The sequence below is a fragment of the Salvelinus namaycush genome, unplaced genomic scaffold, assembly GCF_016432855.1.
Source record: "Salvelinus namaycush isolate Seneca unplaced genomic scaffold, SaNama_1.0 Scaffold122, whole genome shotgun sequence".
NCBI lineage: Eukaryota > Metazoa > Chordata > Actinopteri > Salmoniformes > Salmonidae > Salvelinus > Salvelinus namaycush.
Window position 1 is genome coordinate 137243 of NW_024057920.1, and position 25947 is coordinate 163189.

The 25947-nt window shown below is 40.7% G+C and overlaps 1 protein-coding gene across 1 annotated transcript in view; it reads right to left on the reverse strand.

Moving 5' to 3' along the window:
• Positions 1-11215: 11215 nt before the first annotated feature.
• The window catches only part of LOC120036153 (kinesin-like protein KIF18A), a 28208-nt gene continuing 13476 nt past the window's right edge, over positions 11216-25947 (reverse strand). Inside the window, exons 14-18 of the mRNA XM_038982625.1 lie at positions 24235-24294; positions 14347-14752; positions 12412-12501; positions 12193-12293; positions 11216-11606 (exon numbers count right to left, since the gene is read on the reverse strand). Coding sequence (XP_038838553.1) covers positions 11470-11606; positions 12193-12293; positions 12412-12501; positions 14347-14752; positions 24235-24294 — 794 coding nt within the window. The 3' untranslated portion in view covers positions 11216-11469. The remainder of the gene's footprint in view (positions 11607-12192; positions 12294-12411; positions 12502-14346; positions 14753-24234; positions 24295-25947) is intronic.

Here is a 25947-nt window from a genome sequence, read left to right on the forward strand (position 1 = left end):
ATTATGACAAAACACTGGCTTGGTTAAACAGACACAAAAAAACAAGTGTCCCTTGTTTAGTGGTTTACACATCGCAACAACTTGCTTTTTGAAAAGTTCTATATCTTGAAAACTTGATTGCTGACATGCAACACATTTTGGGAATCTATCAACAGTGGACTAATGAAAAAAATATAGAATTTTGAGTGGATTATTCCTTTAAGCAATGGTCCAGGACCAGGATATATGGGCAAAACATTGAATATATGCATTAGGAATATCGTTCTTATAACCATTCTAACAAACCAACCAATCAGTCAATATATTCTATTTGAATACTGGTATAGTCAATCTCCTAGCTAGACACCCTCCTAAGATCTCTCTGCAAATTAACCACCAATAAATCAAGGCAGGTACCTGATGATACCAAATAGGAGTTTCAAATCAAAATCAAAATTAAATGAATTCAATCTAATGAAATTGATCCATTCTAATGAAATCATGCACCACAATATAAATATATAGAGTAGAAATTGACATCAACTGTCACGCCCTGACCTTAAAGATCCTTTTTATGTCTCTATTTTGGTTTGATCAGGGCGTGAGTTGGGGTGGGTATTCTATGTTCTATGTTGTGTATTTCTTTGTGTTTGGCTGGGTGTGGTTCTCAATCAGAGACAGCTGTCTATCGTTGTCTCTGATTGAGAACCATATTTAGGTAGCCCTTTTTTCCACCTGTCTTTGTGGGAAGTTGACTTTTGTTTAGGGCACATAGCCTTTAGCCTCACGGTTTGTTTTTGTAGTGTTTGTTGTTTTGTTCGGCGTCTTTTTTCAAATAAAGAGAAAATGTACGCTCACCACGCGGCACCTTGGTCCTCTCCTTTCAACAGCCGTGACATCAACTAACAAGCTAATGTACAGCTGTCTATACATTTGTGGAATATCGTATATGACCTATCAGAACAATAATGTTACTGATAGCTACAGGAAACTGCAAAAATAATGGAAACACTTCACTTGAGTAAATGAGGGATAGTATATTGAAAGCAGGTGCTTTAACCTGGCCAAGGCTTTCGACTCTGTCAATCACCGCATTCTTATCGGTAGACTCAACAGCCTTGGTTTCTCAAATGACTGCCTCGCCTGGTTCACCAACTACTTCTCAGACAGAGTTCAGTGTGTCAAATTGGAGGGCCTGTTGTCCAGACTTGTGGCAGCCTCTATGGGGGTGCCACAGGGTTAAATTGTCGGGCCGACTCTTTTCTCTGTATACATCAATGATGTCGCTCTTGCTGCTGGTGATTCTCTGATCCACCTCTAGGCAGACAACACCATTTTTTGTATACTTCTGGCCCTTCTTTGGACACTGTGTTAACTAACCTCCAGACGAGCTACAATGCCATACAACACTCCTTCCGTGGCCTCCAACTGCTCTTGAATGCAAGTAAAACTAAATGCATGCTCTTCAACCGATTGCTGACCGCACCTGCCCGCCCGTCTAGCATCACTACTCTGGACGGTTCTGACTTAGAATATGTGGACAACTACAAATACCTAGGTGTCTGGTTAGACTGTAAACTCTCCTTCCAGACTCAAATTAAGCATCGCCAATCCAAAATTAAATCTAGAATCGGCCTCCTATTTCACAACAAAGCATCCTTCACTCATGCTGCCAAACATACCCTCGTAAAACTGACTATCATACTGATCCTTGACTTCGGTTATGTCATTTACAAAATAGCCTCCAACAATCTACTCAGCAAATTGGATGCAGTCTATCACAGTGCCATCCGTTTTGTCACCAAAGCCCCATATACTACCCACCACTGCGACCTGTATGCTCTCGTTGGCTGGTCCTCGCTTCATATTCGTTGCCAAACCCACTGGCTCCAGGTCATCTATAAGTCTTTGCTAGGTAAAGCCCCACCGTACCTCAGCTCACTGGTCACCATAGCAGCACCCAACTGTAGCACGCGCTCCAGCAGGCATATTTCACTGGTCACCCCCAAAGCCAATTCCTCCTTTGGCTGCCTTTCCTTACAGTTCTCTGCTGCCAATGACTGGAACGAACTGCAAAAATCACTGAAGCTGGAGATTCATATTTCTCTCACTAACTTTAAGCATCAGCTGTCAGAGCAGCTTACAGATCATTGCACCTGTACATACCCCTTCTGTAAATAGGCCACCCAACTAACTCATCCCCATATTGTTTTTATTTTTTATTTTTGCTCCTTTGCACCTCAGTATCTCTACTTGCACATTCATCTTCTGCACATCTAGTGTTTAATTGCTAAATTGTAATTATTTCGCCACTATGGCCTATTTATTGCCTTACCTCCCTAATCTTACTTAATTTGCACACACTGTATATAGAATGGTCTATTGTGTTATTATTAACTGTACATTTGTTTATTCCATGTGTAACTCTGTGTTGTTGTTTGTGTCGCACTGCTTTGCTTTACCTTGGCCAGGTCGCAGTGGTAAATGATAACTTGTTCTCAACTGGCCTACCAGGTTAAATAAAGGTGAAATATATATATATTTAAAAACACAGGTGTGGCCTCCCGGTGGCGCAGTGGTCTAGGGCACTGCATCGCAGTGCTAACTGCGCCACCAGAGTCTCTGGGTTCGCGCCCAGGCTCTGTCGCAGCCGGCCGCGACCGGGAGGTCCGTGGGGCGACGCACAATTGGCATAGCGTCGTCCGGGTTAGGGAGGGTTTGGCCGGTAGGGATATCCTTGTCTCATCGCGCTCCAGCGACTCCTGTGGCGGGCCGGGTGCAGTGCGCGCTAACCAAGGGGGCCAGGTACACGGTGTTTCCTCCGACACATTGGTGCGGCTGGCTTCCGGGTTGGAGGCGCGCTGTGTTAAGAAGCAGTGCGGCTTGGTTGGGTTGTGCTTCGGAGGACGCATGGCTTTCGACCTTCGTCTCTCCCGAGCCCGTACGGGAGTTGTAGCGATGAGACAAGATAGTAATTACTAGCGATTGGATACCACGAAAATTGGGGAGAAAATGGGATAAAAAAATAAAAAATAAAAAAAAACACAGGTGTGGTTCCTGAGTTAATTAAGCAATTAACATTAAGCAATGCTTAGGGTCATGTATAAAAATGCTGGGCTAGCCATTATTTTAGCTACCATGGCTATGCCCCAATAGGATGGCAATCCCTCCATCCACAGGGCACGAGTGGTCACTGAATGGTTTGATTAGCATGAAAATGATGTAAACCATATGCCATGTCCATCTCAGTCACCAGATCTATACCCAATTGAACACTTATGGGAGATTCTGGAGCGACGCCTGAGACAGTGTTTTCCACCACCATCAACAAAACACAAAATGATGGAATTTCTTGTCAAAGAATGGTATCGCATCCCTCCAATAGAGTTCTGGACACTTGTAGAATCCATGCCAAGGTGCATTGAAGCTGTTCTGGCTCATGGTGGCCCAACGCCCTATAGTACACTTTATGTTGGTATTTACTTTATCTTGGCAGTTACCTGTATAGCTTACTTTAGATCACTCACCTTGTTTGATAAAGTAGATCTAAGTTCATCCACATGTACTGTACTTATGAGGCCAGTTGAAAATGAGACACTAACATCTCCATTGAGGTTATCAAGTTTGACAGGAAACCATGGAAAGATTTGATTCATACAATTTGGTGAAACAAGATCCTGTGGTGCTATTCTACCTGTGCAATCCAAGCATAAAGGAATCTGTGCAGCAAAGCTTACCTTATTCTGTAGCTAAAGTAGGTGTCACTTGTCAGGCAACTGCCTATGGACTGCAGTATCTCCTAGCGCAGGCCCAGATCCAGAAAATAATATATCAGAACCCCAAATCAAAGTAATGCCAGGGTTCTGTCCTGTTCTGTTGGTAGGGAGTGGGTCCCAGCAACCATCTTCTACTGCCCTGCTTTACATTTCAAATCCAGGTTGCATGACAGAAATTTCCATAAACCCTTTTAAAATATTTAAATTAGGCAACATGGGACAGAGACCTAAGGTACCCTTTATAAAAAGCCAGTTTCACTGGATTGATAATGATAATTAAAACATGGTAATAAAACATCATCATACTGTATTACTCTCCTCCAACTTACTTCCTCCAACGTTTGACTTCGGTTTACACCTGCAGCTTCCGCATCATCCTTTCAAAAGCATTTCTTTATGTCATACAGTTTCCAATGTCGCAAAAATGCAACATTGAGCTTCAATGGTAGCAACAATGTGATCAGAAATTATATTAAAATCACATCAAAATGGATTAAAAGCATTTACATGTGATGAAAAATATTGTCTAATGGTATATATATTTAAAATGAATGTACCTACCTGGGGCGGCAGGTAGCCTAGTGGTTAGAGCATTGGGCCGGAAACCGAAAGAATTGCTGGATTGAATCCCCGAGTTGAAAAGGTAAAAAAAATTGTTCTGCCCCTGAACAAGGCAGTTAACCCACTGTTCCCCAGTAGGCTGTCATTGTAAATAAGAATTTGTTCTTAACCGACTTGCCTAGTTAAATAAAGGTTACCTTAACCATTTGGAATGAATGCCTAACCTTAAGAATTTTGAGTTAATGCCTGAACTCAACCCTAACCTTAAAAATGTGGAGTTAATCCTTAAACAAACTTGTCGTTTGGAACAACTTTGAAATTTGACGTTTGAGGAACATGGATGAACATCTAATTCTGACGTGAGAGCTGGTAGCAGCATACAATGTTTTCTAAATTGCATCCTGCAATCATGTCAAACACTGTATAGTGCATCTCCTTAGAACCAGATGTATCTTTTAATAATATTTGTTCAGTGTCAGTATGATTACTGTAGCATCAGTAGCCTCTGGAAAATTTGAAAACTGTCCACTCATCTAACACCACACTGGCCAATACACAGGCATATGTTGTAGGCCATCCATGCAAGTACATGACATGAAATATGTTTTCCTGTCTTTTCTAAGATGTAGTGATTATGTACAAAAAATGAAAATCTAGAAACAAACATTCTGAGTCAGAGCTAGAGGTAGTTTTGTAAGTGTTGCAAAAAGGCAAAATTGGGTTTAAAGGCTTGACACACTGATAGATACACTCTTAGAAAAAAGGTGTTATCTAGAGTTTAAAGGGGTTATTCGGCTGATCCATAAGAGAACCCTTTGAAGAACCCTTTTTGGTTTCAGGTAGAACCCTTTTGGGTTCCACGTAGAACCCTCTGTGGAAAGGGTTCTACATGGAACCCAAAAGGGTTCTACCAAAAGGGCTCTACCTGGAATTAAAAAAGGGTTCTACATGGAACCAAAATGAGTTCTCCTATGGAGACAGCTGAAGAACCCTTTTGGAACCCTTTTTTCTAAGAGTGTAGGGCCACAATCATATTTTGATAGACATGTTCCCTTTCCAAATTCTGCAAATATGGACAACCAAATACTTCAAGAGTAACTTTGATGCCGTCTCTACACATCAAAATAACAAAACTGTATATACAATTTAAGATAGAAAGGACAATCAGATATTACTTCTCCATACACAGAAAACTCACAAAATAGTTTGTACTTTCAAAAATATAAACATTCGGATTGTTCAAGTTGATCAATTTAGCTATTTCAGACACCTTTTTTAAATGAACCTTCATTTAACTAGGCAAGTAAGTTAAGAACAAATTCTTATTTACAATGACGGCCTACCCCGGCCAAACCCAGACGACACTGGGCCAATTCTGCACCGCCCTATGGGACTCCCAATCACAGCCAGATGTGATGCAGCCTGGATTCAAACCAGGGACTGCAGTGACACCTCTTGCACTGAGATGCAGTGCCTTAGACAGCTGCGCCACTCGGGAGGGTTAAGGTTTGGGAGGTAAGGGTTAAGGTTTGGGATAGGCTTAAAACAAAAAAATAAAGAACTACTTTCTATTTCTGGATTCAAACTTGCAACCTTTGGAATCAGAGGCAGTTGCTTACACCCATCCACCATCCCAGTCCCCAATGCCCTAGCAAAATCAAAACCTTCTTGAAGGTAACAGCGCTCCCTGTTGCCCCTAGTGTCCGGTTTCCACGTCATCTCCCGACATCCTCAGAGATGGATGGACGTCGAATACTGACTTGTATCACGGGTGACCTGGCTGGTATTTGTACAATGTTGGGTCTCACAGGGTTAATGAGCAACAGAGCCCAAATGCCAACTCAGTAGGCTATAGAGGAGCCAGAGTTAAGTGCAGGCAATTGAATTTCAAATGTGAACAGTTCCAATCTCTCTACAGTTGAAGAGATTTACAAAAACCCTGCATCACAGTTGTGTGGGGTTGTTGAGATCGTAAGGGAGGATGGTAGGCCCCCTACTTGGCAGGGATGGCTCAAAGCTGTTTGCTTGGTGCTGATGCTGGGATAGAGCTAATGCCAGCAGAGAGGATCCAGTGTAAAACGTTTATTTAGGCTCAGGAGAAAATAAGTTTACTGATAAAAAATCCTGGATCAAAATAGATTTTAAGCTTGCAAGAGAAAAGCTTGATACTATTTTGTCTGTTTTCCATCCCTGATTATCAAGGACAGAATTCATTCCTACCTTCACAATCACTTTAGAAAAATAGCATTGTTAATTTCTATACTGCCGATAGAATGCTATTCTGCAGAGTGGTTTACAGCAGCTGGAAAGGTAACCAAAGTCTTAATGTATTTAAGTGTATGCAAGCAAAGAGTAATTTAGTATTATGTAGTAAAATTTATGACTAGATTATGTTTCCAAAAGGTGCATTGAAGAACTTGACTTCAATTTGTCTGTAGGTGAATTTGTGTTCTGTTGACATGCTCTTGTTTTGTGGTTTATAATGATTGTCATTACTGTGATATTACTTGTGTAAGAAGATTTTTTAACACTTGTACTAGACCCTCCTGAGGATGAAGTGGTGAATCTCAAATGGTTTTCTCCACCTTTCTTTTTTGGTAATATTTTTGGGTGATGTCTCTCATACACATAGTATGTCACCTTGACTGATCTCTACATTTAATATATCTTTTTTTTTTGGGACATGGGTTGAGAAACAGACTTACAGAAACACAGCCACCTACAAAGATAAACCGAACCAAGACACTCCACAGAGAAAAGTGTAATTAAGTAAAAGTAAAAGCTGAAAAACTACTGGAGAAAGAAGGGGGGTGACTGAAACAATAAAAAGCAACTCTCCACTCAAGAAGAAGTCTTAAGACTTAATTTTCTCTAATTAGTCAGGAGACAAAAGGATCACAGCTGTGACGCACTGCCTTGTGGGAGACGGCAGCATTGTAGGAGGGGAGTGCGTATGTTTGTGTGGGAGTCTGTGCTTATTTTCCTACTTACCAGTCATGGAAATAGCAAGCTGCAATCTGTCTTAAACTTCAGCATCTACCGCCCAAACCATGTTCTCTCTCGCACTCAGCTTTATCAATAGTAGCCTCCCTTAAAAGCCCAGCCAAACTCCCCTCAGCTGGAACATCATACAAATATACAAGACGCAACCTGACAATAAAGAACATAGGATCTAGGAAAGTATGGGAATAAATGTTTCATTTTGTCATATTGATGTTTTTTAATAGCACAACTATAACTATAGCAGTTAGCAGTATTAATTTGATAATAGTAGGCCTGCCCCATTATTCTGCAGTAGAAAACTGGCCATTGATAAAGTACTATAACACATTTACCTCTCAATTAAGGAAGGCATTTTCCAATGGGTTGGCAGTATACACTGAGTATACCAAATATTAGGAACACCTTCTGCTCTCAGAACAGCCTCAATTCATTGGGGCATGTGGACTACAAGGTTCCACAGGGATGCCGGCCCATGTTGACTCCAAGGCTTTCCACAGTTATGTCAAGTTGGCTTGATGTCCTTTGGCTAGAGGACCATTCTTGATGCACACGGGAAACTGTTGATCTTAAAAAACCCAGCAGCGACGAAGTTCTTGACACAAACCCGTGCGCCTGGCACCTACTACCATACCACAGGAGGTTGGTGGCACCTTAATTGGGGAGAACAGGCTCGTGGTAATGACTGGAGCGGAATCAGTGGAATGTAATCAAATACATTTACATTTAAGTCATTTAGCAGACGCTCTTATCCAGAGCGACTTACATCAAACACATTTCTATATTCACCCTTTGAATGGCACACATACACAACTAATGTCTCAATTGTCTCAAGGCTTAGAAATCCTTCTTTAATCTGACTCCTCCCCTTCATCTACAGTGATTGAAGTGAATATAACAGGTGACATCAATAAGGGATCATAGCTTTCACCTGGTCAGTTTATTTCATGGAAAGAGCAGGTGTTCATAATGTTTCGTAAACTCAGTATAGGCTTTGGGTATTTATCTTATTAAATTAAAAGTGGTCTGACTTAAAGGGACATTGCGCAGTGACATTATGAAGGATTTTTAAAATGTAATTTAAGTATAAGAAAACAGACTTAATAACTTCAAATTCTTTGATGCATTTAAACAGATGTCATCTTCAAAAGTCACAACACATAACATGTATTGTCTCTCTGGGAGGTAAGATAAGACAATGATACCAACATGATCCTAGATTCTACCTGCAGTTGCTAAGCAACATCCACCTACAATCTCTCAATCTGTCCCATTGGTCAGTGGGTAAAACGCAGTAGTCACCTCATTGGCTCAGAGGAAGTTAATAAACTTTAGTCAAGACCTGCCTCTCTTGGAGAAAAAAACACAATGAAGAGTTTCTTGTGAATGAGAGGTGTCAGTACTTGCGCAGTAGAGTGCTGATATTTGCATTGAGCAGCACGGTGCACAGACCTTTCAGGGGTGCTCAAAATTAAACGTTTTAAAATAACAACTTTATAATATAATATTCATAATCTTCCAACTCATTATATATGGCTGGCTGGCTGGCTAGTGTGGATATTTGAGTGGTGGTTAGCTAGTCCAGAATACCTGTGTTGCTGCTGCCCTGACACACATGTGCAACTTCCGACTGAAGAAGGGATGGAGTTGAGTCGGAGGGTCGTTGATTCAGGCTCTCTTCTTTGTCTTTTTGCCTCCGTGCTGCGCGTATCAGCAAACCAGACCGAAATTGATGACGTAAATCCAGTGTTATCGTGTGTTAATTAAATGTTATGCTGCTGTGGTAGCTTGCTACACACACTTGACCGGTGACCGCATCTCAAGCAATGCACGTTTGGATACCGGCCGTGCGCAATCTCCATACAGGGCAGACTGGAAAACAGGCGCAACCCGGGCGCGCCGAACCCTGTACAGGTCAAACCTACAGGCTAACTTGACATAATGACTTATGTCATTGGGTCAGTGGGTTCAGAACAGCTATACAAAAAAAATATGTATACAGTGCCTTCAGAAAGGATTCTCATCCCTTGACTTTTTCCAAAACACATGTTATAATCACAGCTGCTTTGTACAATATTTGCCCATTGTTCTTAAAAAAATTATTCAAACTCTGTCAAGTTGGTTGTTGACAATTGCTAGACAGACATTTTCAAGCCTTGCCATACATTTTCGAGCTAATTTAAGTCAAAACTAACTAGGCCACTCAGGAATATTCAATATTGTCTTGGTAAGCAACTCCTGTATATTTGGCCTTCTGTTTAAGGTAATTGTCCTACTGAAAGCTTAATTCGTCTCCCAGTGTTTGTTGGAAAGCAAACTGAACCAAGTTTTACTCAAAGATGTTGCCTGTGCTTAGCTCTATTCTATTTCTTATATTTGAAAAAACTCCCGTCCTTGCCGAAGACAAGCATACCCATAACATGATGCAGCCACCATCATGACTGAACATATGAAGTGGTTCTACTTGTATTCAGGACAAGTTAATTAATTTGCAGTATTATTTTATGGGCTTATTGCAAACAGACTGCATGTTTTGGAATATTTATATTGTGTTCATTCTAATTTATGTTAGTATTGTGGGGTAACTACAATGTTGTTGATCCATCCTCAGTCATCTCCTATCACATCGATTAAACTCTAACTGTTTTAAAATCACCATTGGCCTCATGGTGAAATCCCTCAGCTGTTTCCTTCCTTTCGGGCATCTGACTTAGGAAGGGTACCTGTATCTTTGTAGTGACTGGGTGCATTGATACACCATCCAAAGTGTAATTAATAACTGCACCATGCTCAAACGGATATTCATGTCAGTTTTATTTTTTTTACCCATCTACCAATAGGTGCCCTTCTTTGCAAACCATTGTAAAACCTCCCTGGTTTTTGTGGTTGAATCTGTGCTTGAAATTCACTGCTCAACTGATGGATCTTACAGATAACTGCATGTGTGGGGTACAGAGATGGGGTAGTCATTTAAAAAATTCTAAAAACAATTATTGCAGAGTGAGTCCATGCAACTTATTAAGCACATTTTTACTCGTGAACTTATTTAGTTTTGCCATAACAATACATGAGCTTTTCATTAATTACATTTGTAAACATTTCCTTTTTGACATTATCGGGTATTGTGTGTAGACCAGTGACAGAAAATCTAAATTTATGCATAAAATTCAGGCTGTAACAAAACCAAATATTGGAAAAAGTCAAGGTGTGTGAATACTTCCTGAAGACACTGTATACCACCACCCAAAAGGGCACTCAGCGTTTTGGAGGGCATGTGCTCAGCACAGTTAGACTCCCCATCTGTGCACCTGGTATTAACTTCCTGGCTAAAAATAAAGATCACATTGGATGCTGTGCAACTGAAAGACTGAATTTAAAGTGATGAGTTGGCTTTCCAGACATAATGTAGGTCAGATGTTTTCTTTGAAGCTGGTATCAAAGCTGGTATCAAAGTGCATGTACAACACCTATTGTTAGAGCTGGTCGAAAACAAATGTATTTACTTAAGAGCGGCAACTAGATGGGGCTCAATACAGCTCTCAGTGAGTTGGAATTCTTAACACTGTTCAACATTCTGACCTAATATTTTATGAGCCCTACATTTCTGTTTATGATGTGTAGCCTGATATTGAACAGTGAAAAAAGTTCCACAGGTGAATGAGTTTCCCTATACAGATGGGTTACAAACGGAATGAACAAACATCACAAGTCTCCATGTCAACAGCATTCACATGACTTGACAGTAAAACTGCATGTCTGATAACTCAATCTACCCCTTCTGTTCAATATTACATTGAAAGGAAATATATGTACACTAAACAGGGAAAAGCCCAGAAATGAACCATTCGAGAAGAAATTGGACGAGTTGAATTATTCATGTCAAAAACCAACCACATACATTACTAGTTAACTAAACATTTTATTACTAAATAACAATAGCAAATTATCTGTACAACAAATGTTAATGTAGGAAATAAACATTTAAAAACATGAATTCTAAAACCAAAAATAAAACTAAGAACAAGTTCAGAATCATACACAATTCAAGCAAAAACTATTCAAGAAATCCATAGGACTTAATTTCTCTCTCCATAACTAAACACGATTCCCTAATTTCTACATGACATCAGCAACATCTGGTCAAAAGCAGGCCTCACATCCTCTTTGTCACACTCTTGAATTTCTGGGAGGTTTTATAGAATATGGACTTTTTCCTCTGAACATCCATGAGGTGAAGATTCCCCTCAGAAACACTCCTCATAACTCTTCTGGGCTCGTTCTCCTCTGACCCTAAGGAGAAACACAATGTTTAGATAGAGCCCCCATCTGTATGGAGAGCTTCAAATTGAATGTTTTTCCTTTGCAGTGTGAAAAATCTCATTATTTAAAATAAAATAAAGTTGGTTATTTTTAGATTACTGAACATACATAAATCGAACAATAAAACAAATTGCTGTCTAATACACATCACACCAAAAGTATGCAATCGGATGAGAAACCAAATTCTGCAGTTTTGTCCAAAAGCCAAACAAAATCCTTAAAATTAAAATAATAAGTGCCATAAGTAACAGGCAGACAAGCTCCTTCATTGTAGATTAAAAACAGCTTGGTTTTCTAAAAGCAAGTGTCCTTCATAACAGGCATATAAAAAAAAAAGAGCATATTCTGGCCTGGCCCTGCCCTGAACTTTGTGTTGCAGCTGACAGATGTAGGCATAAGCTCGGAGTGTAAGCACCACTAACTGAAATGAACATGGGGATTTTAGAGGGGGAAATAGCCACACATTTCATATATTTTTTATAAATAGCGAATAAAAGCAAGCTACATTCTTTCCCTGGTCACTTCAGGGGTGAAATACTGGTATTGTTGCACTCACCAGCAAAACGACGCACTCTTAGTGGTCTGCTTGCTACTACTGCGGGGTCCTGCTTTATGCGCTTGGGTGCTGAAAGGATTTCGTGCTCTCTGCTGCTGCTGCTACAGGGGGAAATGGAAACAAGAGATGAAATGTGTTAATATCTGAGCAGCACAACACTTCCTTCCCTGATCCTTCACTAAGAAAAATGTATTTTGAGTACATCACAACCACACTTACCAATTAATTTTGCGTTTGCCCTGCACAGCTGAAGTCATGGCCATGTAGGTCTTGCCATGTCGGATGTCCAACAGAGACGGTATCTCCAGTCTGCGGGAAACAACAAGTCAGGCAATTTCCTTCTCAATATTTGAACAGTCTCTGACGTGTGACCAAATCAAATAAACAGACTGGAATGAGTACAGCACTCTGTTACGTTAGACATTTCTGAGCTCTCTCACTGCCACTTGCTCGTACCTAAAACTTAAGAGACAAGGCAGCTCAACGTTTAGAAATAAGTACTTGGAGGGGCTCGAACCCGAATACAATTTCTGCCAGTCTGTCACCTGGGACAAAATGTGTAAAATAAAAATGTGAATCGTTGCAATAGTAAGAGAGGCAAAAACAACAACAACATATACTGAGAATGTCTTAACTTCTCTTGGGTAGGGGACAGCATTCGGAATTTTGGACGAAAAGCATTCCCAAATTAAACTGCCAACTACTCATCCCCAGAAGATAAGATATGCATATTATTAGTAGATTTGGATAGAAATCACTCTGAAGTTTCTAAAACTGTTTGAATCATGTCTGTGAGTATAACAGAACTTATTTAGCTTATTCAGATTTTTTTTGTTTTGAGGTCACTCTCTTTTCAATGAGTTTTCATTGGGAAACCAGATTTCTAAGGGACCTTCTTGCAGTTCCTACCGCTTCCACTGGATGTCAACAGTCTTTAGAAATTGGTTGAGGTTATTCCTTTGTGTAATGAAGAAGTACGGCCATCTTGAAGGAGGGTCACTCGAAGTGTCCTGTTTGTTAGAAGCGCATGACCAGAAAGCTAGCTACAGTTGGCTTTAATCCTGTATTGAACACAGATCATCCCGTCTTCAATTTGATCGATTATTTACGTAAAAAAATACCTAAAGTTGTATTACAAAAGTAGTTTGAAATTTTTTGGCAAAGTTTACAGGTAACCTTTGAGATATTTTGTAGTCACATTTCACAATTTGGAACCGGTGTTTTTCTGGATCAAATGCGCCAAATAAATGGACATTTTGGATACATATCGACGGAATTAATTGAACAAAAGGACCATTTGTGATGTTTATGGGACATATTGGAGTGCCAACAACAGAAGTTCGTCAAAGGTAAGGCATGAATTATATTTTTATTTCTGCGTTTTGTGTCGCGCCTGCAGGGTTGAAATGTTTGTTTACAATAGTGCTATACTCAGATAATAGCATCGTTTGCTTTCGCCGAAAAGCCTATGAATTCTGACATGTTGGCTGGATTCACAACCAGTGTAGCTTTAATTTGGTATCTTTCATGTGTGATTTAATGAAAGTTTGATTTTTATAGTAATTCATTTGAATTTGGTGCTCTGCATTTTCTCTCTCTTTTTGCCAAGTGAGACAGTAGCGTCCCGCCTAAACTCAGATTTTTGGATATAAATATGAACTTTACCGAACAAAACATACATGTATTGTGTAACATGAAGTCCTATGAGTGTCATCTGATGAAGATCATCAAAGGTTAGTGATTAATTTTATCTCTATTTATCTCTATGCTTTTTGTTACTCCTCTCTTTGGCTGGAAAAATGGCTGTCTTTTTCTGTGACTTGGCTCTAACCTAACATAATCGTTTGGTGTGCTTTCGTCGTAAAACCTTTTTGAAATCGGACACTGTGGCTGGATTTACAACAAGTGTATCTTTAAAATGGTGTAAAATACTTGTATGTTTGAGGAATTTAAATTATGGGATTTCTGTCGTTTTGAATTTGGCGCCCTGCAGTTTCACTGGCTGTTGTTGAGGTGGGACGCTACCGTCCCACATACCCTAGTGAGGTTAATCTATGAATGTATGCACTGTTTTACATTGTTCAGCAGCTAATATTAAACTGGACTGTTGAAATGACGGAGTATGATGACCATCTTCGACAATACCACACCAACCTTTTGGGGGGTTTGCTCATGTCATTGGTTCGGGGAGCCTGCTGTTGGCTTGGACTCAAGTGGCACGAAGACTCCGCTTGATGATTGGGGCCACATTGGTAAAGGACGATGGTAGCGTTGGCAAGAGCTGCTTCATTGTCTTCATCTTCAATGTCAAATGTCATGTTGGGGTCATTGACTGCAGAGTGCTGGAGAGGCAGGAGTGAAGGCCTGTTGAGTGTACCACTGGCCTCTGGAGTGTAGAGCAGTGGAAACATCCCCTCCTGTCTCAACACATCCTGAAGGACCATGGGAACCTGCGCTGAGGCGGAGACAACACTCCCAGGATTTGGTGGAGACACTGCCAGCTTCCTCCTGGTAGGTTTCTTGGGAATGGGTTCCATCACTGTCACCTGGGCTGCTGGGCCTAGAAAACAACATCAATATGATTTCTTTTTTTATGAAGAAGCCTCAATACAGTCCAATCCATGCACTGTGAATTGACAATTAGAGGATTTTTCAATTTAGGCCTATCTCTACAAATCACTTATTGAATTGAGAGAGGTCAAATGGAATTGACCTCAACCCTGACTTCTATAAAAATACAAATAAATTCTGTTAAGTAATTTAGAAACATCCTCCACCAAGCACTTACATGGAAGTGTATACACCTTGAATGTATTCACTGTGTTAAGACCTTTGGAATGTTGCGGATATAAAACGTAAAGAGTTCCATATTTTACTTGACAAACAGTCACATCTGTTCTACATACATTTATATGGGAGCGTTCTATAAACTTGCTTCTCCCTGAACAGGGTCCAGGGTTCATCCTGTTCAGCCAGAACACTTTTTCTGTTAGTGGTTGGTGAGGCCTTGCTACTTGGTTTACTAGTTTGAGCTCAAGTGCAAGATAAGAATGCATTAATCAGTCTAAATCACAGTAGGCTGTCGGCTTCAGCATGTGGGTATTCACTAACAACATGCCAGTAGTTTGTCATAGCAATGTCATACATGGCCCAGGGATTAAAGTTATTTAAAAAATTTTTTTTTTTTTTTTTTAAATCCCATGACTAAAACGTTTTGGCTCAAGGTCCACATCGGGATTTCAAAATTCAACAGAGGGCAGCACAGATTTTTTTAATGACCGATTTGTTTATCTAAATCGATTTAGTCATGAAAAAGAGCAGTTATTTGAAAATAGATACAGTTGAAATCGGAAGATTACATACACTTAGGTTGGAGTCATTAAAACTCGTTTTTCAACCACTCCACAACTCGCCCCCTCTGGACTTGCCTCAGACAAGAGAGCTAGTTTTATTTCCAGCTCTGTATTACAAAGCACTACAATTGTTCCATATGCCTACCCAAACCTCTGTGACCTGTGTATCCACTATACACAGGCCCCATTACTTATGAATGCATTTATTGGGTCGATGCATTGTTAGCTGCCCCCCACGACTGTTAAAATAAACAGAAAACCGCTAGGGGGATCCATGGTGGCATGAGCATAACTGCAACAAGAAATAAATAAATAGAGGTACATACAGTTGAAGTTGGAAATTTACATACATTTAGGTTGGAGTCATTAAAACTCATTTTTCAATCACTCCATAAATTTCTCGTTCACAAACTATAGTTTCGGCAAGTGGGTTTCGGCAAGTGTGGTCCCGTGTGGCTCAGTTGGTAGAGCATGGCGCTTGCAACACCAGGGTTGTGGGTTCATTCCCCACGGGGGGACCAGGATGAATATGTATGAACTTTCCAATTTGTAAGTCGCTCTGGATAAGAGCGTCTGCTAAATGACTTAAATGTAAATGTAATGTAAATGGGTTAGGACATCTACTTTGTGCATGACACAAGTAATTTTTCCAACAATTGTTTACAGACAGATTATTTCACTGTCACAATTCCAGTGGGTCAGAAGTTTACATACACTATGTTGACTGTGCCTTTAAACAGCTTGGGAAATTCCAGAAAATGATGTCATGGCTTTAGAAGCTTCTGGTAGGCTAATTGACATCATTTGAGTCAATTGGAGGTGTACCTGTGGATGTTTTTCAAGGCCTACCTTCAAACTCAGTGCCTCTTTGCTTGACATCATGGGAAAATCAAAAGAAATCAGCCAAGACCTCAGAAAAAAAATTGTAGACCTCCACAAGTCTGGTTCATCCTTGGGAGCAATTTACAAACACCTGAAGGTAACACGTTCATCTGTACAAACAATAGTACACAAGTTTAAACACCATGGGACCATGCAGTCGTCATACCGCTCAGGAAGGAGACACATTCTGTCTCCTAGAGATGAACGTACTTTGTTGCGAAAAGTGCAAATCAATCCCAGAACAACAGCAAAGGACCTTGTGAAGCTGATGGAGGAAACAGGTACAAAAGTATCTATATCCACAGTAAAACGAGTCCTATATCGACATAACCTGAAAGGATGCTCAGCAAAGAAGAAGCCACTGCTCCAAAACCGCCATACCACAGTTTGCAACTGCACATGGGGACAAAGATCATACTTTTTGGAGAAATGTCCTCTGGTCTGATGAAACAAAAATAGAACTGTTTGGCCATAATGACCATCGTTATGTTTGGAGGAAAAAAGGGGACGCTTGCAAGCCGAAGAACACCATCCCAACCGTGAAGCACGGGGCAGCATCATGTTGTGGGGGTGCTTTGCTGCACGAGGGACTGGTGCACTTCACAAAATAGATGGCATCATGAGGGAGGAAAATTAGGTGGATATATTGAAGCAACATCTCAAGACATCCGTCAGAAAGTTAAAGCTTGGTCGCAAATGAGTCTTCCAAATGGACAATGACCATGGCATACTTCCAAAGTTGTGGCAAAATGGCTTAACTTCTTATGGCTAGGGGCAGTATTGAGTAGCTTGGATGAATAAGGTGCCCAGAGTAAACTGCCTGCTACTCAGGCCCAGAAGCTAAGAGATGCATATTATTAGTAGATTTGGATAGAAAACACTCTGAAGTTTCTAAAACTGTTTGAATGATGTCTGTGAGTATAACAGAACTCATATGGCGGGCAAAAACATGAGAAAAAATCCAACCAGGAAGTGGGAAATCTGAGGTTTGTAGGTTTTCAAGTCTTTGCCTATCCAATATACAGTGTCTATGGGGTCATATTGCACTTCCTAAGGCTTCCACTAGATGTCAACAGTCTTTAGAACCTTGTTTCAGGCTTCTACTGTGAAGGGGGGGGAAAATAAGAGCTGATTGACTAAGAGGTCTGGCAGAATGTCATGAGCTCAGTCAGGCGTGTGCCCGTGAGGTAGCTGCGTTCCCTTTCATTTCTGAAGACAAAGGAATTCTCCGGTTGAAACATTATTGAAGATTTATGATAAAAACATCCTAAAGATTGATTCTATACATCATTTGACATGTTTCTACGAACTGTAATGGAACTTTTTGACTTTTCGTCTGGCCTGCGCCTCGTGAATTTGGATTTGTGAACTAAACGTGCAAACAAAAAGGAGGTATTTGGACATAAATGGACTTTATCGAACAAAACTAACATTTATTGTGGAACTGGGATTCCTGGGAGTGCATTCTGATGAAGATCATCAAAGGTAAGTGAATATTTATAATGCTATTTCTGACTTCTGTTGACTCCACAACATGGCGGGTATCTGTATGGCTTGTTTTGGTCTCTGAGCGCTGTACTCAGACTATTGCATGGTGTGCTTTTTCCGTAAAGCTTTTTTGAAATCTGACAGCGGTTGCATTAAGGAGAAGTGCATCTATAATTCCATGCATAACACTTGTCTCTTTTATCAATGTTTATTATGAGTATTTCTGCCACTGATGTGGCTCTCTGCAAAATCACTGGATGTTTTGGAAGCAAAACATTACTGAACATAACGCGCCAATGTAAACTGAGATTTTTGGATATAAATATGAACTTTATCGAACAAAACACACATGTATTGTGTAACATGAAGTCCTATGAGTGTCATCTGATGAAGATCATCAAAGGTTAGTGATAAATCTTTATCTGTATTTCTGCTTTTTGTGACTCCTTTGGCTGGAAAAATGGCTGTGTTTTTCTGTGACTAGGTGCTGACCTAACATAATCGCATGGCATGCTTTTGTCGTAAAGCCTTTTTGAAATCGGACACTGTGGTGGGATTAACAACAAGTTTATCTTTAAAATGGTGTATAATACTTGTATGTTCGAGGAATTTTATTATGAAATTTCTGTTTGAATTTGGCGCACTGCACTTTCACTGGCTGTTGTTAAGTCGGTCCCGTTAACGGGATTTCAGCCTTAAGAAGTTTTTAAGGACAACAAAGTCATGGTATTGAAGTGGCCATCACAAAGCCCTGACCTCAATCCTATAGAAAATGTGGGCAGAACTGAAAAAGCGTGTGCGAGCAAGGAGGCCTACAAACCTGACTCAGTTACACCAGCTCTGTCAGGAGAAATGGGCCAAAATTCACCCAACTTGTGGGAAGCTTGTGGAAGGCTACCCGAAACATTTGACCCAAGTTAAACAATTTAAAGGAAATGCTACCAAATACTAATTGAGTGTATGTAAACTTCTGACCCACTGGGAATGTGATGAAATAAATAAAAGCTGAAATAAGTCATTCGCTCTACTATTATTTTGACATTTCACATTCTTAAAATAAAGTGGTGATCCTAACTGACCAAAACCAGGGAATTTTTACTACGATTAAATGTCAGGAATTGTGAAAAACTGAGTTTAAATTTATTTGGCGAAGGTGTGTGTAAACTTCCAACTTCAACTGTATGTCCATTACAATTTCTACATACATTCTATCTAGTCTTAGACATTTGTGTGCTCTGGAGTGTTATTTTATATGCCAAATAATCACCCTCCTGAGAACTTTGACCCCTGCATGGCCTTACCATCTGTGTTAGAGCACCATAATCATATTTTAAGAAAATCAATCACATCTGAATAGATCTTAGTTGGCACCGGTATAAAAATAAGACAGAGTATCACTACCATTGAAAGATGAAGGAATAACCTTTCTGTAAAATACTGAAAGGAGAAGTCCATGTCTGCAGTAGGCCTAATATGGATTCTCATCTTTTGGCAGTTGGAGAAGTGTAGAGGTAGCCAAAGAAAATGAACCTGGTGACCTTTACACAGTGCAGACATTAATCAGAGGTGTAAGGGAGTAAGGGCCGGGACACATTCATGCCCACAAATTGAGTTTCACCAGTCCCGACAAGCCCAGCTACTGTGACATGGAAGATGGCTAAGTAGGGGAAAGAAGAAAATGAATCAAATCGAGTAAGGCAAAAGAAAAATATAATTTGATGTTTCAAAGAAACCAAGACTTAAAGGCCCAGTGCAGTCAAAAACACAATTTTCAGGGCCTCCCGGGTGGCGCAGTGGTCTAGGGCACTGCATCGCAGCGCTAGCTGCGCCACCAGAGTCTCTGGGTTCGCGCTCTGTCGCAGCCGGCCGCGACCGGGAGGTCCGTGGGGCGACGCACAATTGGCCCAGCGTCGTCCGGGTTAGGGAGGGTTTGGCCGGTAGGGATATCCTTGTCTCATCGCGCTCCAGCGACTCCTGTGGCGGGCCGGGCGCAGTGCGCGCTAACCAAGGGGGCCAGGTGCACGGTGTTTCCTCCGACACATTGGTGCGGCTGGCTTCCGGGTTGAAGGCGCGCTGTGTTAAGAAGCAGTGCGGCTTGGTTGGGTTGTGCTTCGTCTCTCCCGAGCCCGTACGGGAGTTGTAGCGATGAGACAAGATAGTAATTACTAGCGATTGGATACCAAGAAAATTGGGGAGAAAAGGGGGTAATTTATTTATTTATTTAAAAACAACAAAAAAACACGATTTTCAGCGTGTACTTCGCCTGGCCCGCCACAGGAGTCGCTAGTGCGCGATGGGACAAGGACTTCCCTGCCGACCAAACCCTCCCCTAACCCGGACAACGCTGGGCCAATTGTGCGCCGCCCCATGAGTCTCCTGGTCGTGGCCGGCTGCGACAGCGCCTGGACCCAAACCCATAATCTCTAGTGGCACAGCTAGCACTGCTATGTAGTGCCTTAGACCACTGCCACTTCAAATATCTTTTATCTTGCCTATTCACCACCAATGGCACACATACACAAGCCATGTCTCAATTGTCTCATAAATCCTTCTTTAACCGGTCTCCTCCCATTCATCTACAGTGATTGAAGTGGATTCAATAAGGGACTATATCTTTCACCTGGTCAGTGTTCATACAGTTTTGTAAACTCAGTGTATATTTCCACACTATGAGGTTGGAATAACTGTTTAATAAGAGCTGTTTGAAAAGACTGAAATTGAAATCTGTTTTGGTGGGATGGAGTTTTCGCCTGCCCTGTGACATTGCCAGGCGGTAAACTAGTTAATAGACCAATAAGAGAGTTCCAAACCATTCTGCCAATAACAGCTAGTTTTCCGTTTTCCCCTCCCCACTCAGTCCACTCCCAGACAGTCTTAGAACAATTCTTGCTTGAGAAATTGCTCTTCGCTAAGAAGCTATTTTTGCTTCTTTTTGACAATTTTTATGGAATACAATCACGGTAAGATTACTTAATTGTTATCCAGAAATGAATTGATATGGAGATAAAATCTGCTGCATTGGACCTTTAACCAATCAAGCAAACATAACAAGGCCACATAAAATCCTTATGGAACACAAAGCAAGGAACGAGGGAAAACAACTTATGGCCGACAAAGCAGGAGTGGACATATCCTATGATTAGTCCTAAGTTATTTCATGGTATAAGTGGTTCACAATCACTAGCCATAATGGATGACTCACACGCTTAGCAACCTGTTGTATAAAGGATACAGCTACACTGAATGGATCACCATATTAGTCATCAGTGAGGATGAGTCATACACACTACATACATACTGTTAATTATTGGTCATTTGATCAAGACTAACTTATATACAACTAACTTTACATACAACTGATTAAATGGGAATAATTGATATAGGCTACACAATTAATTTGTAATATACACCAAAGTCGTTTTAATATATATGCGTCTTCCATTAACCAGCCTAAATGTTATGAATAGAACTTTGGGATTTAATGATGTAATAAGAGCTTAAACGTAATAACATGAATAAATATGTCTTACGAGAATAGGTAGACTATGATAAAACCTGGCTGAGATTGAGGATTATGTCACCAAAAGAACGTAAGCAGGGTTGTTAGAGTTTAAAAGGTGGTGTGTAAGAGTAAAGTGGAGAGCACGTTGCATCAGAGCACAAGGAGGCAGACTCACTTGTTGCAGTGAGACACTGCGGCTGCATCATTTACATGCTGCTGACCACAGCCCTGTGACGCCGCTTCCTACCTAATACATTTTACTGAGGAGGAGGCAATTCCCAGAAATGTGAGCTGTGTGGTAGTGGATTTGACATATCAATTTGCCTACTCTAACCCCACCAAAGACAAAATAGAACAACCAACTAAATTGTTTAAAGTAGAAGCTTTTAAGTGACAATGCTCACATTTTTAACAACATATTTGCGTATAATAAAAGGGAGGGGGAGATATGGAAGATTAATGGACCTATTTATTCATGTGAAGAGCAGAATGCAATATTTAGGAAATTTGAGTCACAGCTCAGATAGCAAGGCAGGATGAGGGGACAGTGATAAATGGTACTGCTTCTCTGACGGAGATCTGGCCCGGCAATAAATGGCAGCCAAGTTCTTTCAATCACATATTTTTGGCTTGTAGGATTAATACATGCATGAGGTGCTATTTCTGGTAGAGACAGCGCCGTATTAGGGTCGCTTGGCTGCTGCCTCCCTCTTTATAGCGCTGCTGCTGTTCTTGCTGACGGGGCAGGGGCGTTTACGCTTGCCTTGCCTACCTTCTTTTCACTGCAGTGAATTTGCATTTTCATGAATGAGGTTTGAGCAGCCTGGGTTGGGAGGGCTGGATGCTGGATTGACTGAGTACAAGATATGGATGAAAGGGGGAGGGGGGCAAGGAGGGAGAGAGTGATCGAGCAGGAAAAAGTAAGACTGGCACAGAACGAGGTTGCAGGAGAGAGAGAGAGAAGAGTGATTGAAATTGTGTGTGCCATCCTGTGCTGAAGGGAGATAAAGGGATGGGTACATGGCATTGGACTGGCAGGGTGCAGAACCCTATTGAGAGGGTCATGTGTGGTGACCTGCACTCATATCCACTTCGAGATGGTGCGGTAATAAAAAGGTTGGAGAGGGAGGATCTCCATACTCAATCGTTATCAAGCTCTGATGCTAGTTACACAAACACAAAATAAAACAAAGATTTCACACGAACAGGTAACATGATTTGGACAAGATCTTATTTCATATCAAAAGCATAAATCATAGTCCACAGAAGCGATAGTCCAGTGTCCCATTGTGACATAGCTGCCTGGCTCTGAGACCACCATCTGCAGGGGACACAAAGCCCGAACATACACCTTCCTACAATTCCCAATCAACACGTCTCCGGTAGGCATCCTCTATTCATTTGAATGTGTTGACAATTGGAGAAACTGCTTGAGCTGCACTCAGAATGAGAAAAGTATGAAAGCTAACGGTCCAATATTCTAGAAAACGGCAGTGTATATGTGTGCCGGTTTTGGACTATGATAAACCCTTAAGTTAAGGACATTCATATAATTCACAATCACAAAAAGCCATTCTGAAGTAGATAAGACATGCAGAAAGTAGGGTTGTGACGGTCATGGAATTTTGGATGACGGATATTGGTCAGCCAAATGACCGTGGTCACCGTTATTACAGCTCAAATAGCAAAATAAAATACACACATCTTCTCATCTGCTCCTGACTGCCTGTGCTGCTGCCTGTTTGCTACAACACCTTGCTTCTTTCAGCAAGGAGCAACAAAGTTATCACATTGTTATTAACAGTCTATGTTACCGCAGAAATAGACTCAACAGCACAAATGCCTGGCCGTCCCCAGAAACAGACTCAGCCGCACAAATGCCCAGCTGTCCAGTCTTCAGTCAGCTGTTCCACAAAAAACACCTTTTACAACTGTTATAAGGGTTATTTTACTTTCATGACGGTTAAACGGTAATTGTGGCAGCCCTAGTGAAAAGTGTTTTTTAAGCCATTTCCTGTTGCGCTGTGGTCATCTGGTGTTGTTTTCTTTAAAAATGTAGCTGACGTTTCCCACAATGTGTTTCAATCAAATGTAGACCACCTGTGCAGCAGAAAATATCATTACAGACAATTTGGATGGCCATATTTCACATACTTCCTTATTGTACTTCCCTAAAGGTTTTCCCAGTCCTTTTCTTTCTCTAAAGGGGTCTCGAGTGTTATTTCATTTTCACAAAATATCTTTAGTTCCAGACCAGAAAGTCCGCAGTGCTGCACAACTGGAAATTACATTCTATTTCATGTCGGAATACTTTGTAGTTTATTTACAGATTGCCTATTTTATTTTTCCTCGTTTAAGAATCAGTTGAAGTGCCAATTGATGTCCCATCATCTCTTGAGGTTGGCAGAAGGGAAACTAAGTTGTTACACTAAACACCAGTGATCAGTGGGAATAAAACAATAAAAAACACTTAATCCACAGATCAATATTACTCATGGTCGCACTTTGACCACTACAGTGGGGATGTTTAATATTGCCAGTTCATTATTTTAACCATTCCAGTCTTTGTGGTCTTCTGAAACAAGCCTTCTCTGTTAACACCCCAAGTTTATACTAGTGAATCCTGAAACCAGTTTTATCACAACTGAAATTGCTGATGAACAATTAACAGCTGAAACAGAGCTTTTACCACAGGAGTGATGACTTTGATGGACATATTTGATCCCCTCGGACTGTCACTATGAAGGATTCCATGTGGCAAGCTGTTAGATTAATGACCAGGTTAGTAGGCCTGAGGGAGAGTAAAGACAGGTTTACCTTTCGATGATGGATTGGGTTGAAGGCGCAGCGAGACTCTCCTCTTATGTTTCTCAGCACCTGAGTGACAGACAACAGTATGTTCAACAACACAGCCTCCTTCATGAATACCATGCCACCCCCCCAGTTATCAGCACAACACACAGCATGACTAGCATCACAGCTCAGCCTGCACAGTTAACAATAGAACAGACACAATCGTGCCTCAGCATTTGGCTGTGGCAAATGTGAATAGTCATCATGAACTGCGCAGCAAAATCTACTGTTGTACACTTGCCTGGTTAAAGAATGGTAGCCCTTTACACTTGTATGTGCATATGGGTTGAAAATGGCAGATTTGGACATTGATAAGCTCCTAAATTGGAATGTAATGGCTGTACAGTAACATGCTATACATGATGTCAGATCTCAGGCTCTGCACTTCACAGCTCTGTATGGGTTTTGACTGACAGCCGTTCTGAACTTGAGCACCGCACACGACAAGAGGTTGCCCCCATCCCTCCCGCTAATTGGGCAACTTTAGAAAATGTTCTGTATGAGTGAGGGAAATGCTGTAAATTGCAAGGACTCTATGTATTTTGAAAGATGAGATGCTAAGGATTATAATAAATACTGCTTTGATGTCATACAAGCAAGCCTAACACCCATGAGTCCCAATGTGCACTTCACATTTCCATATCATAAAACTCATGTAATATACATTGTCAACATTTATGATTACTATGTTTGATGTACAGTTACAAAATAACATGGCGTTATACCCTGGGTTGTCCTGAACAGAATGAGCCGGTTTGTTGTATTGTGGAAAAATTTGCAGCGGACCACGCATTTGAATTTACTCATGAATCCATTCCATGCACACAAAATTACAATCTGTTTCTCTGAATTGCTTTGTGAAAGCCTAACACTAAGATCCTATTTTATAATTTTGCTAGTCATGTTGGCAATAGAACAAGCGCTCAAATTTCACCCACCTGACCCAGATTGTGATTTATAAAAATTGACTGTTTTTGGATTGTGTAAGCAACAATAATTGTGTAAAGGCGAGGATGCAGGGCTGTATTCCAGATAAAACAATTACAAGTGTACTTGCTCTAATTCCTAAACGGCACAGCTATGAGAGCTCAAAAAAGCAATGTATAGTTGAGGACTTCTGAGTCATAAAACTGCATCGAAATTAATTTGGAACTGTGCAGGTGTGTGGCCACTTGGAAACATCAGTTAGACCTCCCACTCAAACCTTTGTAATGCTTTTGTCTTTTGTTGCACCTATCTCAAATTTTCCAAGAATATTCTTATCATGTTACTGCTGGGAGAATTTTTGGATTTTGTTAAAAAACAAATGCGGCAAAAAATTACAGTAAATGTAAAAATGCACATAAAATCAACAGTGTAATGTTCGGATTCAGTCTTGTGTCAGCTGAACGGTTGGCCTCACCTTTAGTCTAATAATTTTGCCCTAATCTCCACTGTTCCCTTTAAATTTCTACCATGGTTATGTATTTCCATATTTTTTTTTATTTTTCTGTAAGAAACATTTACATTTAGCTCTATCCCTAACCAATTCCCACAAGTGTTAGGGGTTAAAAGTTCAATGCAGCCATTTTTATCAAAATATGAAATCATTTCTGGGTAACAAGTTCTTTACTGTGATTTTAACCATTTTAATTGAAAACAAGGAAACAAAAATTGCTTCTTAGCAAAGAGCAATTT